This window comes from Hevea brasiliensis, chromosome 8 (genome assembly GCF_030052815.1).
Source record: "Hevea brasiliensis isolate MT/VB/25A 57/8 chromosome 8, ASM3005281v1, whole genome shotgun sequence".
Classification (NCBI taxonomy): Eukaryota; Viridiplantae; Streptophyta; class Magnoliopsida; order Malpighiales; family Euphorbiaceae; genus Hevea; species Hevea brasiliensis.
Genome location: NC_079500.1, coordinates 673,872 through 693,500, shown reverse-complemented (window position 1 = coordinate 693,500; position 19,629 = coordinate 673,872). Strand labels below are relative to the sequence as shown.

Here is a 19,629-nt window from a genome sequence, read left to right as displayed (position 1 = left end):
GGTTGATTGGTTAATTCTTAGCTATTTTGTAATTGTTGAGAGTGATTGCTTCATTCTTTGTGCTTCGCTGGAGGGAATTCGGAATGTTGGTGGCTAGGGGTAAGTTGGTGGTTTGGATTAGTGATTTTTGTGTTTTCAAAGACTGATTCTATTCCCTTCCAAATGAGTTTTAATGAAATTTTGCTTGGGGACAAGCATGAGTTTGAGTATGGGGGAATTTGATGCATGCATTTTAGATCATCATTTAGGTGTAATTTTTGCACATAATTTACCCTTGTTCATAGTTATTATTATAGATATTAGCATATATTTAGTCAATTTTATAATTTTCACACTTCTTAGTTTAATTTTTGGAATTTATTTGTTTTGTAGGTTAAATTTGGAGAAATTTGATGTATTTTGATCAGAGTAGCCATTTGGAGGAGATTAGAGTTGAATTGTAAAAATTTTTGAAGTTGAGTAAAAAAAATGGCCAAGAGTTACACAACTTGCAGCACAACCAATTTAGCTTATGTCGCAGGTTGTGTCGAGCGTCAGATATTCAGGCAGGTTATGTCATTTTTACTGGAAATGGCTGATGTGGCATTTCCGTTACTCTGATTTTATACCTCACTTTCTCTGGAATCTTCCACCTTTTTGCCCATTCTAGGGCAGTCCCCTCACTTATATAAAGTCTCCTTTATCATTTTCTTTCCATAAGGAGGAAGGGAGGCAATTTTGGCAAGAAAAGAAGGAGAGGAAGAGAAGAACACGTGAAGCTATTTTCCAGCAGCTGCAGAACCCGTTTTCTGCACTTTCCAGCAGCAGCTTCTGCTGCATATTTCTGGGTTTTTCTATTCCTTAACTTAGATTTCCATTATTTCTTCATTTATACATTTGGGTTTGTCTTGAAACTATGATTAGTGAGTAGTTGTTTGAGATTCTAGAGATGGGTTTGTAAATATTGATTTGTATTGTGGTTTTGAACTGATTTAGCCATTTAAATGAAGGTTTGTTACATTTTGATTTATTGCTTGTGAGCTTGTTGCCTTGCTTGATGAATGGGCCCTCATTAAGTTAAGCTTTAATCCTTAATAGATGGACTGAAAAGTGAATATTTGGGATAGATAATCTTGCAATAAACTTAGTTTTCTTGGTGTTAGAGATAAGCTAAGAGAATTAAGGGGACTTTCCAAAATCAATTAGAGCATTGATTGGGTTTTTGTTAGGTTTGAAATACCGTGAAAACAGGGTTTGATTTAATGAAAACCAACTTTGAAATGCTTGAAAAACGTTTCAAAGAACTAAGAATTGATTTCCCTCAAAATTGCAATTCTCATGTGTTTGGCTAAATTAGAGATAAACCACATGCAAACAATATTGAAAATCCAATCTCTAGAATCACTTTAATTTTTATTGAATTTAGATTTAATTCCTCCAAATTTCATAAATAGCAAATTTCAATTTAAATCTTAATAATCTAGTTTAATTAATTTAGCTAATTGTTTGATTTAGTTTAAATTCCTTAAACACCAATTTTAATTTTCAAATTTCATTTTTAATATCTTTAAATTTTACCATTCTAATTAGCTTAACCTTTTATTTCCAATTTAAGCACAATTCCCTGTGGGATCGATATCATTTTTTTAAAACTATACTACTGTGACCCGTGCACTTGCGGACACAGCATCACGAATGCCAAGAAAAGGTTTAGAAAAATTTTTAAATCGGTATAGTCAATTTTAGTCTGTTAAGCCAAACGGATGGCATTTTGGTTATTTCGTCTTCAGATATAATTTTTGGCCAACTTATCCAGTTAAGTAAATAATTATTATGACATAAAATGTGAATAAATATTGCTAAAAATTAAATTGGAAATGAGTAGAGAAGAGAAGAAAAGAAAATGAAAGAAAATGCTAATTATGACATCATATGATATCATTTAAATTTCCTCCACCAATCACAATTTATTAAACTTAGTAAAAGGGATAAGGAAGACCAAAACTTGACAAAATAACTCTGCTTCTTCCTCACTAAACCAGGCATCACTCACTCTCCCTAACCCATTTCTCCATGGAAGCTTAAGGCAAGCTTGAAACAACCTACCAAATCACCTCCAAACCCTAACTTCTCTTCATGAAAAATTGTCCCTACCACTAGAGCAAGCATTGGACAGCAATTTGAAGAGGAAAAAGAAAAGTTTTGGCAAGCTTGGGAGTAGCTCCAACAAGGTTAGTGCATATACTCACTTCCCTATCTTTTTAATCCTTGTTAGAAAGACAAATTAAATGAGAGTTTATTGTAAAATTGAACAAAACAATTATATTAAAGTGTGTATGAAAATTTGCAGCCATGGGAGAAGGATGAGATTTGTTGATTTGTATGACTTAAATTATTTAGATGTGGTTTGTGATGAGATAACTTGAGTTAGATGTTGAACTATGTGTGTTGGATGTGTTAGATAACATGAAAAGCATGAAATGGACACTTGGGAATTAGGGTTTGTGAAAAAATTAGAGTTTTGCTTATGTAATGATATGTTAAAATTGTAATGGTCAATTAGTGACCATTTGAATGTATGTGAGGAGTAATTGAAGTGAGTAAGGATGTTGGAGTTGAGCTTAGGCATTCTGCCCTTGGTGACTTGCAGGACTTGTTGTGCGTCTAGCAGGTTTGGGCAGCCATAAATGGAGTTGTATAGGTTCAATTGGTACAAGGATAATTGGACATGAAACTAGACACATAATGGTGCAATTTTGGTGAAGAAACCCTGCCCAGAAAACCAAACCAAGTTGACCTAAAAATTGCCCTAATCCGGGTGACTTACATTCTGCCTGGGCAAAATGACCAAATGAACAGTGTTTATTCATTTGGTCATAACTCAGTGTAGAAAGGTCCAATTGACCTAATATTTTACCAGAAGAAATATGAGATATAGATCTACAACTTTCATAGAGAACAAAAATCCAAATTCTGATCATAACCTAGTTAAATTGCCAACCAAACTTAGATCACCAAATATGGCAAAACCAAATTGCCCAGAAAATTTGGGTACAGGTCAATCCGGCCAGTTATGGTAAAATGACCTTAACTTGAGCTACAAAACTCCAAATGGAGTGATTTAAAAAAAAAATGTAACTAGACACAATAAGAAATAACTTTCATGAAGACAATTTTATCAAATTTCTACTGTACAAATGACCAATGGAATAGTAAACTTAGTGCTTGAAATCTGAAAATTGTAAAGTAACCAACACTAAGCTTTGAAATGGTATTGGCAACCAATACCAACAACTTTAGAATGCAAAATGTGGTATCTTGGTGAACTTAGGTTCAATAAATTTATTATGTATTAAAAAGTCAACAATTTGAGTGAATAGTAATGTGAAAAGTAATACAAAGATACAAAGTGTAAGAACTAAATTGGTGAAGGAAATTAAGGTATGAAATTTGGAATCCATGAAATGTTCATAGATTACTTGGAATAGAAATAGTATTTGGTGAATTTGAATGACTTAATGAATACCAAACAGAGATTTTAGAGTTTTGATCTGCAGAGTGTTCAAGGTTGTCACCTCCTCAGCAATGCATGTAGATAGGGCCCATATAGATCATATTATGTATTTTGTACATTATAATTAGTTATTATTTATAATGTAAACTATGAATTGTATGTTGAAATGTAGATTATGGAACTGTAATTAATTTGTTGATCATGTAAATTATGAATTTATGTAATCAGTCTGTAAATCATGTAAATTAATGAAACTTGAGAACTTATATATACAAATTGTGCATGAATGGAAATGCATGGGAATGAATATGAAATTGAGATATATGAATGAGATGTGAATTATGAGATGATTATGAGAATAATTGATGAGATTTTTATTGTAAAATATTATTGAAATTTTTAAACAGGTGAATAGTAAAATACGTCAAACGATAATAAAATAGGGGAAACTCCGTTAGTTTCTCCATCGAAAAATAATCGATATTAAATATAACAAGAATAAAATTTTTAAAGAAATAAAGTAAGGTAAGTTAGGGTGCTCCGGCACCGAATGTAGTACACCTTGCTCAGCTACACTGTAATCGGGTGAGGAGTGTTACAAGAAATGTAGAAAAATGGTGAAGAAAAGAAAAAGTTTCCAAATCTGGGCAAGGAATAGAAGAATGTTGGTTGCTACTTGCTTCCTTTCCTTTTCTCATTCTTCCTCTTTTTCTTCTCTCCCTCTAAATGAGGTAAAAAGTATTTATTTATATTCTCTAACAAAAACCTTAAAATGGTGTGTGTGAGATAACAATTCACGTGGGAGAATATCTTTTCTAGCTCATTTATGAAGATGTGCACATGTTATGCAAGATCTTGTGCAAATCTAGCAGTTTTCAGAGACTTCCCATGTCATACCTCTCACCTGACTACAGTGTAGCCGAGCAAGACGTACTACATTTGGTGCCAGAGCACCCTATCTTATCTTACTTTATTCCTTTAAAAATTTTATTCTCGTTATATTTTAATATCAATAATTTTTCTACGGAGAAATCAGCGGAGTTTCCCCTATTTTATTATCAGTTGACGTATTTTACTATTCACCTATTTGAAATTCAACAATATTTTCAAATAAAGATTTCATCCATGCTCATCATTTCTGATAGTATCCATACATTTCGATTCTTATTCATTACCATGTATATTCATTCATGCTAATTTCATATATCAAAAATTTCAAATTTCTATTAATTACATCATTTACAATTTACATAATATACAAATTAATTACAATTTACATAACATCATGACCATGTTAAGCCAATTCCTCATAATTCAAAAAAAAAAAATCATTGTTACCAAGTATATCCTGATCACATAATTTATATAACCATAATTTTAAAATATATTATCACCAGACTACTTTAATTTTTTCAACTCGTATTTACTTTCTAGTACAGTCTATTACATATTCACATTTTTTTACTATCATATTTATACTTGCCAAGATTCCACTTTAAAATTTTCTTTCCTTTTAACATCCTTCACAAATATATTTTAAAGTCTAATCCTCTCAACTATGATTCTAAACTTATTCTTTAATTAAAAGAATTTAATAATTAGCACACTTCTAATTCAATATAGAGCTTCTAGCTCATAATATCACATTCCTAGAGAAAATTCTAGCTCTTTAACAACTATGATAGACTAATATCCCAAAGCTCTATTTATCAATAAGTTCCAACTAATCTTTTACTTATGTCCTAGAAGTTACTATTCACTTGACCATTTCCATTCAAAGGTTGACTTTTTTATTTATAATAAATTTGTGGAGCCTAAGTTCACCAAGATACTACATTTTGCATTTTATTTTTGTTGGCATTGATTGCCAAACTCAATTCCTAGCCTCCTAGGCTTTATTTCAAATTTTTAGAATTTGATGTCCAAATTCACTGTTTCATTGGACCTTGTTACAGTAAAAATTTGACAAATCTGTCTTCATGAAAGTTGTTCCTTTATGTGTCTTCTTTAATTTCCTTTTTGAATCACTCCAATTGGAGTTTTGTAGCTCAAGTTATGGCCTAAATACCATAACTGGCCGGATAGGGCAGTGCCCAGAATTTCTGGGCAGAATCCATTCTGGCAGTTTTGGTGTCCTGAGTTTGGTGGGCAATTTCATCAAGTTCTGATCAAACTTTGAAGTTGTGTCCTTCATGAAAGTTGTCCTAAATTGTCTAAGCTTTCCATTGATATAAATTTTAGGTCAATTGGATATTTCTATAGTGAGTTATGACCAAATGAATGAACACTGTTCATTTGGTCATTTTGCCTAGGCAGAATTGGTGCTACCCAGATTTGGTCAATTTTTAAGGCATCCTAAGTTTATTTTCTTAACAGGTTTCCTTCATCAAAGTTTTGCCATTATATGTCTAATTTCATATCCAATTGGCCTTGCACCAATTTAACCTACACAAGTCAAGTTATAGCTGCCCAAACTTGCTGGACTCACACCCAATCCTGCAGGTTACTTAAGGCAGCACACCCAACCTCAATTCCCATGGCACAATTCACTTCATTTCCTACTCAAACACAACCTAATAGTCACTAATTGACCATTAGAACTTTCTTTCACCACTACATGAGCAAAATCATAAATTGGTTGCCCAAACCCTAACCCTAAATTTTTAATTTTCTTACTCATGCATGACACTTGGACTTCAACCTCTAATCCACTCACACTCCTCAAACACCATCATTAAACCAATTTAATTCAGTTTAAATCATCAATATCATCACTCACTTAAAGCTGCCAAAATTCATGGTTGGTTATACATACATATTTTCTTTTATTCTTCAACAAATTGAACTCAATTTAGCTTTCTAAACAAAAGATAGGAAGGAAGGAAAGAAGTATATGCACTAACCTTGTTTGATGGAATTTCTAAGCTTCTAAAACTCTTTCTTTTCTCTTCCTTTTTGCTGCCTCAAGCTTGCTCTAGTTGCAATGATGAATTTTAGTGAAGCAAACTAGTGGTTTTATGGTGAAATGAAGAGGGAAATGGAGCTTTGGTTGAGAATCAATGGAGGGAGAAAGAAGTGAGGTTTCGGCAAGAAGAAGCAAAGAAGATGAAGTCTAATTTTTTTTTTCTTTCATTTCTGCCCATTTAACTCATTTTAAGTGAGTTATAGCCATGTGTCACAATGTGATTGGGTAGAGGCACACTAATGACATCATGTGATGTCATAATTTCCAATTTTCTTTTTTTTTCTTTTCTTTTCTTTTTTACTCATTTTCAATTAAATTTTTAGCAATATTTATTCACATTTTATGTCACATAAATTATTTATTTAACTGGACAAGTTGGCCAAAAATCATCTCTAAAGACGAAATGACTAAAATGCCCTCCGTTTGGCTTATTGAGCCAAAATAGTCTATACCGATTGAAAATTTTTTCTAAGCCTTTTCTTGGCATTCTAATGCCATAGAAATCTCAATGACTCTTCTCTGGAGTCTCAAAAATTATTTTATGAATTTTCTTCAGGGTTTAGGGCTCCTAACTGTGAAAACCGCAACTTCCCACTAGGTTACCCATTGCTAGGGCGCCGGCTCATTAACTTGGTTGTATTTCATTTCTAAAATTTTTTCTAAATTTTTCTTATTATTATTTGAGTTATTTATGACTCCTCACTCTAATCTAAATATTTTTCCAGACGTTCTAGCTGTCCGAACTGACATCGGTCACTAGAACAGGAGAATGTGCGGAATTGCTACAGTGAGGGTGTTACATCCCGTGAGGTTGCACAAGCTATGCAGGTTGCTTATGCAAGTTTCTACATGCCTTGAGGTCTTCCGTGAAAGTACACAACCAAACTACACAGGCTATGCAGCATGTTGTGCAAGTTTAGGCCAATTGAGGTGTTTTCTGTGAAGTTGCATAGGGAGTCTACACAAACTGTGTAGTAAGTTGTGTAAGTTTCGGTCATTTGAAAATTTTTTTCGTGAAACTGCACAAGAGAAGTTGTGAAAGTGCACAAGTTGTGCGGATGTTGTGTAGATTTCTGCAACTTCACATTCTTCAATTTCCAAGCTTTATTTTAGCACTTTTGGATCTAGAAATCACTCATCACTTGCACAATTACTTTTTAATCCCTCAAAATACTATTTTATCTACAAAACAAAAGTAAAATTACAAATTAGTCCAAAAATTAATAATTATGAAAAATTAACTAAATGACTAATAAAATTAACTAAAAATAACTAATAAATCAATAAAATGACTATGAAATCTAACTTAAATAACTATATAAAATGCATGCATCAATTTTATAGCACAAGAATCCTCCATACTCATCTTTAAGAGCTTGAGGAAGATCCCAATGGAATAAAGTCACCAAAGGCTGTATCCCTATCCCATTAAAACAAACACAGTTCTAAATGTTTTAGTGTATATAATATTAGCCCTAATTGTGATTGCCAATAATTCTAATCCAGTACGTAGTTCTTAGCCAGATATCAAGTTTGAACTCTAGTCGAAATCCAATCAACAAAAATAATGATTAATTGAGGGAGTTATTTTGAATCATACCATTTGATAGAAGCTCATCAACGAGGTAATTATAGAAATTCACACCTTCCCAGTTTATTCCTCTGCTAAGTTTTCCCTCTAAGAAGAAAAATTGCATTCAGATCATTGGTGTTGGTGGTAACAATAAATGTTTTATCAAATCGATATGGTGCATTATTTATCATTATCTCCATGCACATACGAGAACATAAACCAATAACAAGTGATTATGTGAAGAAGATGATGTTCTGAAGTGAGATCTTACTGCGTAAAATCCTAGGCCAAGATAGGGAGAATCTATAAGAGTCCAATCCAATCTCTTTCATCAAACTAATGTCCTCCTGTAATATTTCTAATAAACACCTTTCCAAATTTGAGAAAAACTATATTTAATAATTAGGACAAAAAAAAAGTCTTTTCATAGGATGTTAGTTGTAGGATTAAAGCCGGATGGCTAAAGTGGAGACGTGCCACGGGAGTTTTATGTGATCGCAAAATTCCCAATAAGTTGAAAGGAAAATTTTACTGTACAGCCATACGACCGACCATGTTATATATTAGTAAGTGTTGGGCACTGAAGGAGTCGTATGTGTCTAAGATAAGAGTTGCGGAGATGAAAATGTTAAGGTGGATTAGTAGCCATACTAGACTAGATAAAGTCCGTAATAAGAGTATTAGAGAAAAGGCAGGAGTGGTACCAATTGAGGATAAGTTGAGAGAAGGGAGATTGAGGTGGTTTGATCATGTGAAGCGTAGACATACGGAGACTCCAGTTAGACAAATAAAGCACATTAGGTTAGAGGATAGAAAGAAAGGAAGGGGTAGACCTAAACTGACTAGGAGGAAAGTAGTACAATATGACCTAGAAGAATTACACATTTTCGATGATTTAACCCAAAATCGTTTAGAGTGGAGAACGAGAATCCATATGACCGACCTCAAATTTTTGGGATAAAGGCTTAGTTGAGTTGACTTGAGTTGAATTTTTCATCCATTGTTATGTTGAAACACTTAATTTCAAATCTTATGAAACTTTATTTATTTGTTTGATTTGACCGAACTTGAAATTTTATAATTTTTGAAATTACTCCGATTAATATTATTTGCTTAAAATTGATTGATCGTGAAATTTTATCTTTAATTTTTTTTTATGAAATAACTGTTGAAAAAACATTTTTTAATAAATAATTTATAAAATTAAATTAATTGAAAAAAATTATAAAGCTGAAAAATATTCAATTTTTCCAATTGGTTAAATTGTATTTATTAAAACAACAATAAAATATCTAAATACATACAAATAATTAAGTCGCACCTTATATCGATGATAGAAATCTACAGCTACATTTCCTGAACTATGATCCATTATTTTATCTGCAAAGTTGATAAATATATATGTGTTACTTGTTTACATATAAATCTCGCTTTTATTGTTCATATTGCCAGTATATACACTGGTGCAAAATTATTAATAAATAAATGGTTCTTACAAACAGATTTAATTAAGCCAAGATATAATAGAAAAAGAACACAGTAGAGTGGAATGTGAGAGACCTGGATATCCCACTGCGAAAGTGTTCCATATGGTTGGTTCTCTGCCATCTGTATGAGCTGCTCCTTCAACCTAATTAGAAGAAAAAAAAAAAAAACTAAAAACTGAAGAAAGAAGAAAATGAAGATGAGGGAAAAGATTTATTTTTCATTTATTTCCTTCATTGGTTTAATATTTCCTTCATAAAATATTTTTAAAAAAAAATAATTTTCTCAGATGGGAAAACTTAATCAGACATTGCTTTCATGGCTAGCTCTTACTTGATAAGCACTTGATCCTGCTCCAAATATAAAACCATCAGGGAAACTGCTTCTGCTAAGAGTGGCAGACTGAACTATGCGACCTCTAGCACAAGCCAGCATATAAGCCAGTGTTAAAAGGCAGATGAAAAGAAGAGATTCTTGAACTTTCATATCTACTACTCCTTGAAACTTCACAGGCTCTAGTCAAGTTCTAAACTAGAGGATTCTGACTTGGAAAATGACAAAAGCTAGATAGAATTAAAGAATCAGAAGAACATAAAACAACAAGTTGATTCCCAATAACTTGAAACCTAAAATGTTTCAAGCAGAACCTATATATATATAAGGGCCTCGGACGGTAGCAATCCTAAAATACCAAATCAATCACTTGAATATTCTGAAAAGGAAAAGAAAAAAAAAATCGCAATAGATTATTATTATGGGGGCCTCGTGCTTTGCCATTTACCTTTTATATATTCTAATCACCACATTGTCACATTGACATTATATAATTTATTTTAACAGGTGGCCTGCAAATGGCTTGATAAAAATATTCACAAGAAAATAGAAAATGCTCGATCCAAATACTATAAATTATGGCAGTGCTCCGCTCTTGGTAATTCTCTCTATTTGTCAGCTGTGTGTCCAGTTGTCTTTAGTTGTCTAGGTGTCTCTGTATTTATCTTTGGCTCTTTAGCATCTCTTGGCTGTTGTTCTCTTGTTGTCAAGTTTTGAGTCTAGGTTTGTTCTCTGGTTGGAATTGTAACCTGAAATCCACTCGAAATCATCAAGAAAATCCCATAATTAGTACCTTCTCACATCAACTCCTTCAAAGAAATTAATTAGATTTGAAGGTCTCTTTCCACTTACTTAAAAAATTTTGACAAACCTCAAATATATTACTAGGTTATAATGCACAAATATCACATGCTCGTCATCTGAAAGTAACTCAACAGCTACCAACTCAACTCAACTAAGCCTTTATCCCAAAAATTTGGGGTCGGCTATATGGATTCGCTTTTTCCACTCTGAACGATTTTGGGTTAAATCCTCAGAAATGTGTAATGCTTCTAAGTCATGTTGTACTACTCTCCTCCAAGTCAATTTAGGTCTACCCCTTTTTTTCTTTCTATCCTCTAGCCTAATGTGCTCTACTTGTCTAACTGGAGCCTCCGTATGTCTACGCTTCACATGACCAAACCACCTCAATCTCCCTTCTCTCAACTTATCTTCAATTGGCACCACTCCTACCTTTTCTCTAATACTTTCATTACGGACTTTATCTAGTCTAGTATGACCACTCATCCACCTTAACATTCTCATCTCTGCAACTCTTATCTTAGATGCATACGACTCTTTCAGTGCCCAACACTCACTATCATATAGCATAGCCGGTCGTATGGCTGTACGGTAAAATTTTCCTTTTAATTTATTGGGAATCTTACGATCACATAAAACTCCGTGGCCCGACTCCACGTCACCCATCCGGCTTTAATCCTATGACTAACATCCTCCTCACATCCCCCATCTACTTGAAGGACTGAGCCTAGATGTTTAAAGTGATTACTTTGGGACAGTGCCACTCCATTCAAACTAACTCCTTCCCTATCACCAGTTTGGCCTTCACTGAACTTGCAATGCATGTATTCTGTCTTCGTTCTACTTAACTTAAAACCCTTTGACTCTAGAGTACTTCTCCAAAGTTCTAGCTTCCTATTGACTCCTTCTCGTGTCTCATCTATCAGAAAAATATCATCACAAAACATCATGAACAAAAGAATACTCTCTTGTATATGTTTCAGTTCATCTAAAACTAATGTAAAAAGGTAAGGGCTTATGGCTGATCCTTGGTGTAATCCAATTGAGATCGAAAAATCTCTTGTGTCCCCTCCCACTGTGCGCACAATAGTAGTTGCTCCTTCATACATATCTTTCAATACTTGTATATACCTAATAGATACCCTCTTTTGTTCTAACGCATTCCATAAGGCCTCTCTTGGAACACTATCATAAGCCTTCTCCAAATCAATAAAAACCATGTGTAGATCTTTCTTCCCATCTCTATATTTCTCCATCAAGCTTCTAATGAGAAAGATCGCTTCCATAGTTGAACGACCAGGCATGAAACCAAATTGATTGAGAGAGATAGAAGTATCATGACGTAGTCGATGCTCCACAACTCTCTCCCACAACTTCATAGTATGGCTCATGAGTTTAATTCCCCTATAGTTTGAGCAACTCTGTATGTCTCCCTTATTTTTAAAAATAGGTACTAAAATACTCTTCCTCCATTCATCAGGCATTTTCTTTGAGTTTAGAATCTTATTAAATAATTTAGTTAACCATGCCACTCCCATATCTCCCAAATACTTCCACACTTCAATTGGTATTTCATCGGGTCCACAGGCTTTACCTACTTTCATTCTCTTAAGTGCTTCCTTTACTTCTAAAGATCTAATCCTTCTAGTATAATTTACATTCTTTTCTATTGTTCTATAATCTATATTCACGCTATTTCCATTTTGACTATTATTAAAGAGATCATTAAAATAATTTCTCCATCTTTCTTTAATGTCCTCATTTTTCACCAACACTTTTCCTTCTTTATCCTTAATGCACCTAACTTGATTGAGATCTTGACATTTCCTTTCTCTACTCCTTGCTAATCTATAAATATCTTTCTCCCCTTCTTTAGTTCCAAGTTTCTCATATAACTTTTCAAAGGCCTGTGCTCTTGCTTGGCTAACTGCCTTTTTTGCCTCTTTCTTTGCTATCTTGTACTGTTCATATGCCTCATTATTATCACATTTAGGTAATTTCTTATACCATTCCCTTTTTCTCTTCACTACCTTTTGTACTTCCTCATTCCACCACCACCTCTCTTTTGAGGGTGGTCCATGTCCTTTAGACTCCCCAAGTACTTTTCTAGCTACTTCTCTAATCTTTGATGCCATCTGTATCCACATATCATTGGCCTCCATATCTAGCTTCCATACTTCAGACTCAAGAAGCTCATTTTTGAACTTCACTTGCTTTACTCCTTTGAACTCCCACCACTTTGTTCGGGCTACACTATTTCTTCTGACCTTACTTGAATTGTTCCTAAACTTGACATCCAAGACCACCAACCTATGTTGACTTGTTAAAGCCTCTCCTGGAATGACCTTGCAATCCTTGCATAGAGCTCTATTTGTCTTCCTGGTTAAGAGGAAGTCGATTTGGCTTCTATGTTGCCCACTTTTGAAAGTCACTAAATGTGACTCTCTTTTTATAAAGTAGGTATTTGCTAGTATTAGGTCGTATGCCATAGCAAAATCCAGGATGCTTTTTCCCTCCTCATTTCGACTGCCAAAACCAAAACCTCCATGAACATTCTTATAACCTTGCCTATCACTTCCTACATGTCCATTCAAATCTCCACCAATGAAAACATTCTCTTCATTCGGTATGCTTTGCATTAAATCATCCATATCTTCCCAAAACCTTTGTTTACTCTCCTTTGTCTAGTCCTAAGTGTGGGGCATAAGCACTAACTATATTTATTGTTTCTCCGTCTAGTACTAGCTTTACTAGTATAATTCTATCTCCTACTCTTTTCACAGCTACTACTGCGTCTATCAATGTCCTGTCTATGATTATACCCACTCGTTCTTGTTTCTCTCCTTTCCAGGTAAACCACAATTTGTACCTGAATAACCAACTTCATTACTTTTCTCTCCTACCCATTTAGTCTAATCAATGCAAGCAATATTCACCCTTCTCCTTTCCAAGGTATCCACAAGCTCCATTAATTTTCCTGTAAGTGATCCAACATTCCAAGTACCAACCCTGATCCTCCTCCTATCCTGCTCCTTCCTAATTGGTCTCCTTCTATGATATCTTCTATTATTTTCTATGTCTATCTTGTGTTCTGTTCCACTATTTGTTCTATTATCTGTCCTATGGACTAACTTCTTTACCCACACCCGTCCATGATGTGGGAACCCTTGCTCACTTAACACCACACTCGGGCGCCGGCATGGCGCGTCGCTTTCGGTGAACGCCCTACACCCTTGCATATTTATCACTACACCCGGGCTCCGATGTAGCGCGTCGTTAGTAGAGGACGCCCCAACGTTTATATCATTTGAATCCATATCATAGGGTGTGACGAAATTTTTACGCTGGTTGTCACCTACCGCAACCCTCCTCCTTTATCCGGGCTTGGGACCGGCTAAGCGCAAACTACTTAGGCGGAGTTTAACTCAACAGCTACCAAAGCAGAAAAATTCCCTCCCATTTTAAAATTGTTATGATTAAGCTTTAGCAGTAGTTGTAGAGTTGCCATTTAGCTTAATAATTAATGGCCTACGCACATGCCTATAACTTTACGTTGTTAGATTAATTTCTTCACCCAATTAAGCAAGCTTCTCATTTTCTTCTAGTCTTTGATTTTCTCACCTTACGGTCATAGCTAACACTTCACTAACAAATGATTATAGAATTATTATACGGGTCATTGTCAAAATCCAAAACGAATCCATGACCTGTAATTTTTTCTTTTTTTTTTTTGCAGTCTATTTTCTTGAAATGAATAAAATCGTGCATTATCAGTTGACTTCCACTTTTTCCATTTATTAGAGATGCAACAATTTGTGCTTTCTATTTTCATTCATTATTATTACGTACCATCCTAATTAAATTTTGGGGAGTTTTCTCTCATAAATTAATAATAATAGAAACTCATCCAAAGTTTAATATTAATTAGTTCAATTCACTTTAGGCTACATGATAGGCATATTTAAAATGATGGAATATTTAAGCTCGATTTACTGTATTTCATACTACGAGTTTCCTTACAGCAGCATACTACATGGATAAAAAAGCAATACTGCGAAGCCCAGTAGTGTGGGCTTGGAGTTTTTTTGGACAAGTAGGGCTTGGAGTTGGATATATTTTAGATGATGATGTGGATTGTATTTTTACTTCGACCAATTAGATAAAGAAATATATTCTGCCTTCGGAAAAAAAAAATACAAAATTATTTAAGGCAATAAGACATTAGAACATGCAGCAAAACAAGAAAGCAGAACGTTCATTCCCTGTTTATCCTTCCGTATCAGAGGTCCCATTTTTAGAAATTATTGAACATATGGAATACAAAAGCAGATGCATTCATTGTTTATTTCTCAGCCAAAATGGAATCTATCTCTGCAGGAAGTTGTTGAACCAAATAGCTGACTTCTTGGGGGATCTTTTCAAGCCATTTTTGTAATCTACCAAATTTATTCCAAACCTCATAGTGAAACCAGCAGCCCATTCAAAGTTATCCAGTAATGACCATGCAAAGTAACCCTTCACATTAATACCCTCCCTGCCAACAGCCCCCACTAATTATAATTAACAACAACAATGATAATTAAAAAGCATATAAATAGAGTAAAAAAAAAAAACTTACTGAATGGCCCTATTTAGGTACGAAAGATGATGCTTGTAATAGTCTACTCTGTATGTGTCATTTTGAAGTTCTTTAAGTGTCAAGGTACCAATATCCAACTGATCAATTCCTGAAATACAAATTAAGAGACGTTAATTAATTCTAACTTTCAATCTAAATTCAGAATTTTTTTTTTTTTTTTTGCCTTACCATTCTCAGTAATATAAATTGATGGATTATTGTACTTTTCCTTTGTATATTTGACAATATTTCGAAGGCCTTTTGGATATGAATGAATCCAAATCGAACCATCCTACAATATTATTCACTCAAAATTATTCGCAAGAAAATTCATTATCCTCTCCCAAAAAAAATTAAAATATTAATTTGTTTTTTGCACGTACCGATGGACCTATAGGAATTCCATTTCGTTCGGCTGCATGAAAATAAAAATTAAATAAATGAAAATGAGATAGAAAGTATGAAAATTCAGAGATTAATTAGAGTTAAAAAAAATTATATAAAAAAAAAAAAACCTTACTTGTCATATTGGTGAAGGAATCTGTAGAGTAGCTAATGTTAATTGGATTAGAATTAGCAGGCACTGCAGCTACATAAAATGCAGTGTAGTAATTTAATCCAATAAAATCAAAAGATCCTTTCACCATTATGGATTGATCTTTGGTGAATTTGGGCAATCTATTTCCAACAAGGGTATGCATGCTTTGTGGGTAGTCACCATAGGTTAGTGGGTCCATGTACCTGATTAATTAATAGAAAATGGACTGATTAATTAATGTTAATTTGATAACAATTAGAGGTTGATTGATTATGATTATGCACACTCACCATCCATACATAAAATCGAGGGCTCTAATAGATGCCACCTTGTCAAGCTTAGTGTTGGAGAATGGAACCATCCAATGAGAAACAAGAGTAATCCCAATCTTCCCTTTTTGAGAAGCCTTCACATTTGAATATCAATTGATTAGATGTGATTAAAAATATGGGATTGAATAGTGAATTAGTACATTATACTAACTTGGTATTTTTCCTTGTATAATTTTGCTGCTGCTGCATGAGAAAGTAACATATTGTGGCCAACCAAATAAGGCTCAGTTGCAGAATCTCCAGCTTGGCAAGCTGGATTCATGAATTTGGAACACCTCCCTGGTGCTAAGAAACCCAAGTTATAACCAGCATCGCTATAGCTCCATGGCTCATTTAATGTGATCCAATGTTTCACTCTATCCCCAAATTCTTTGAAGCAAAGCTCTGCATAGTCTTTGAAATCATCCCTGTGTGCAGGTTCCAAGTACATTTCATTAACAGAATATATATACAAGACTCAGTGGGTGAAAATTATTGTTAAGCACTCTCTTTCTTTCTCTACTTACACAATGTGAGGGCTTAAGAATCCACTATATTCATCATCAAGGGCTTGAGGTAGATCCCAGTGAAATAAAGTCACAAAAGGTTGTATACCTGTGAATGAATATTTTCATCAGAGACGAGAATTTTAATTCTTGTGCTTGTTTGTTTTTCTAAATTTCCTAAAATCTTAGAAAGGACGAGTATTGAAAAAGAATTCCTGTGATAAGTGATCAAGTTGTAATTTCTAGTTATTAACAACAGTAAAAATGTTGACCTTCTGATAGGAGCTTATTGATGAGATTATTGTAGAACTCAATGCCCTTCTTGTTCACTCCTCCACTTAGGTTCCCACCTGTGCAATAAATGTTAAGGATTTTGCTATGATAATTGCACGAATCTAACGCATAAATGATAAATTAATTGTTGAATTTCACCCTTATACTTATTGAAGATATTCAATTCAATTTATTTTTTATTTTTTGTTTAAATTAATCTAAAATTTTAGTTTAAATTCAATTTAGTATAAAAATTTAAATTTTTAAATTAAATTTCCTAATTTTTGAGGTAAATATTTTTATTTAGCTCAAAATTAAGAAATTTAATTTCTTAATTTTTGTTTAAATTGAGTTTAAATTAAAATTTTTAAATTAATTTAGATAAAGAATTAAAAATTTACTAATCAAACATCCCTAATAAATATAATAGTGAAATTTAGCATTACTCCATAAACAATTACACGGTAGAAAAGAAAAACTAAACATACGTTTATAAGTTCATTATGATGAAAAGACCATGTGAACCCCCCAAATTTTAATCTAAGTAGCTTTCTCAGAATTCACACTACTTTGTAAAAGGCAAAAGTTAAAAAATATCTCACTCCGATATCATATTATAAACTTTTCGAGTTTAATCATAATTTGGATATAATATATATTAAAAAAAATTAATAAATTATACATCACATTATAACATATATTTTTTTTTTATAAACCATAATTTTATTAAAGAAAAATGCCATGAAAAATTTAATATGGGACATTTTAGCTAAGATTTTTTGTTGTTTAATATATTTTTCTCTTTATTGGTAGGGAAGAACTTACCTTAGAACTATTCTATTATTAAGTCAAGCACATATACATGAGTCCCACTTATTCTATTATTCATAATATATCAGGCCAAGCCTAAACAAGAATTTCTCCTTAATGATATTAAAATTATTTCCAGATTATAAACTCAAATTTGAATAACCATTAAAGTTTAATTTTATAGATATATATATATATATATATATATATATATATATATATATATATATATATATATATGTATAATTTCACTTTATTCAAGATCAGAATCAAACACTGCATGCAATAAAAGTAACAGTGAAAACAAAAAAAATTAAGAAATGATCTTACGAGGTAACAATCTAGACCATGAGATAGAGAATCTGAAAGCATCTAATCCAATATTCTTCATAATGTCCACATCTTCCTGTCATCACATTCAATTATCTATATAAATTACAAGCATAGCTAATAATAATAATAATTATTATTATAATAATAATAATAATAATAATAATAATAATAATAATAATAGTAACGACAGAAAATAAATATGTAGAAATCATTTAGAAACCTCATAGCGATGATAAAAATCCACAGCTACGTCTGCATTAACACCGCCTACAATCCTTTCTGCAGTATCACCCATACCATCAAAATTAAGTATCAAGCTTCAAAAGAGATTTCTCCCTGGCCTCACTCATCTCTATTCATATTTTGATTGATTTAAAATTTTATATATAAAAATTAAATGAATAGAATAATAAATTCTACGTAATTGGTAAATATGAAATATCTAAAAAAACTATAAAATTGTGAAAAAAAAAATTTAATATGACTACAATAAGACTAGTGGCTTAGAGTGGCTTATAAAAACAGTGGCTTATAAAAAAAATTATAAAAACAGTGGCTTAGAGTTTAATATCAAAGTCTACAATAAGACTAGCTGAATATTAAATGTCTGTTTAATGTTATTGTGAAAGTTGTTTGCAACTTTTTAAATATGTTAATATTAAAAAAAATTAAAAATTAAATTTAATATATTCTAATCATAAAAATTTTTAAATATTTTAATTATAAATTTTGTCGAGTTCAATTCTAACATAAATTTTGAAATTCATTTAAAATGAATTTTACTATTTAATATGACACAGTTTAAAATATTAAATTTTATTAAATATCATATAATTCATATTTAAGTATAATTTCAAAATTGAAATTTCTTTATTCTCATTTCTCAAACTACCCTTAAGTAGTAAAATTTAAAAATTAAAATTTTCTACAAAACTAAAAAAAAAATTATACCTAATAAATTTATAACAATTAATAAATATGTACACCATTAATAATATGGTAATAAATATAAAATAAATTAATATATTTTATAATATAAGAGATTTATATAACAATATAAATAGTGCATGTATAATATTAAAAAGTTAGAATAAATATATAATATTTTTCAAACATATTAAATTTCGTAAAATTTTGTGTTTGGAAATTCAACTAAACAAGCTATAAATGAAATCTAATGGAGGATAAAAACCTGGATATTTGTGAGTAAATACGTCCCATATACTTGGGCCCTTTCCGTCAACATCTACTGCACCTTCATACTAAAAATCATTCCAAAAATCTTTAAAATAATATATATCAAAAAAATTCCAAAATTAAAAAAAAAAAAAATTGTATACCTGGTAAGAAGCCGAAGCTGTTCCAAAAAGAAAACCTGTCGGAAAACTGCTGCGATTAAAAGAAGCTGAGACGAGCCCTGTTAATGCCAGAAGGTTGCACAAGAGCAACAAGCCTATCACGGAAGAGCCTTGAATCGCCATTAGAAAATCTAAGACTCTTGTTTACCACATATATATATATATATATATATATATATATATATATATATATATATATATATAATATATTGGATTGTGCTTGTCATATTTT

At 32.2% G+C, this 19,629-nt stretch overlaps 1 protein-coding gene across 1 annotated transcript; it reads right to left on the bottom strand.

The window, feature by feature from the left end:
• Positions 1-14,917: 14,917 nt before the first annotated feature.
• On the bottom strand, positions 14,918-18,112 carry LOC110650050 (beta-glucosidase 24-like). The gene is made up of 10 exons (XM_058150897.1): positions 18,037-18,112; positions 16,896-16,973; positions 16,645-16,732; positions 16,290-16,545; positions 16,097-16,212; positions 15,789-16,009; positions 15,652-15,683; positions 15,458-15,560; positions 15,269-15,377; positions 14,918-15,184 (listed from the first exon to the last, which is right to left on the bottom strand). The coding sequence occupies exons 1-10, from the start codon at positions 18,095-18,097 to the stop codon at positions 15,016-15,018; spliced, it is 1,233 nt and encodes a 410-aa protein (XP_058006880.1). The 5' UTR covers positions 18,098-18,112; the 3' UTR covers positions 14,918-15,015.
• Between the last annotated feature and the right edge of the window lie 1,517 nt (positions 18,113-19,629).

What these genes read in the sequence shown, in the direction of transcription:
- LOC110650050 (XM_058150897.1), bottom strand. Translation starts at nt 18,097, where the DNA reads ATGAAGAATATTGGATTAGATGCTTTCAGATTCTCTATCTCATGGTCT. An exon ending in TTCCTTCACCAATATGACAA is followed by an intron (nt 15,684 to 15,788) that starts GTAAGGTTTTTT and finishes ATTTTCATGCAG; the next exon opens with CCGAACGAAATGGAATTCCT. An exon ending in GAATTCCTATAGGTCCATCG is followed by an intron (nt 15,561 to 15,651) that starts GTACGTGCAAAA and finishes ATAATATTGTAG; the next exon opens with GATGGTTCGATTTGGATTCA.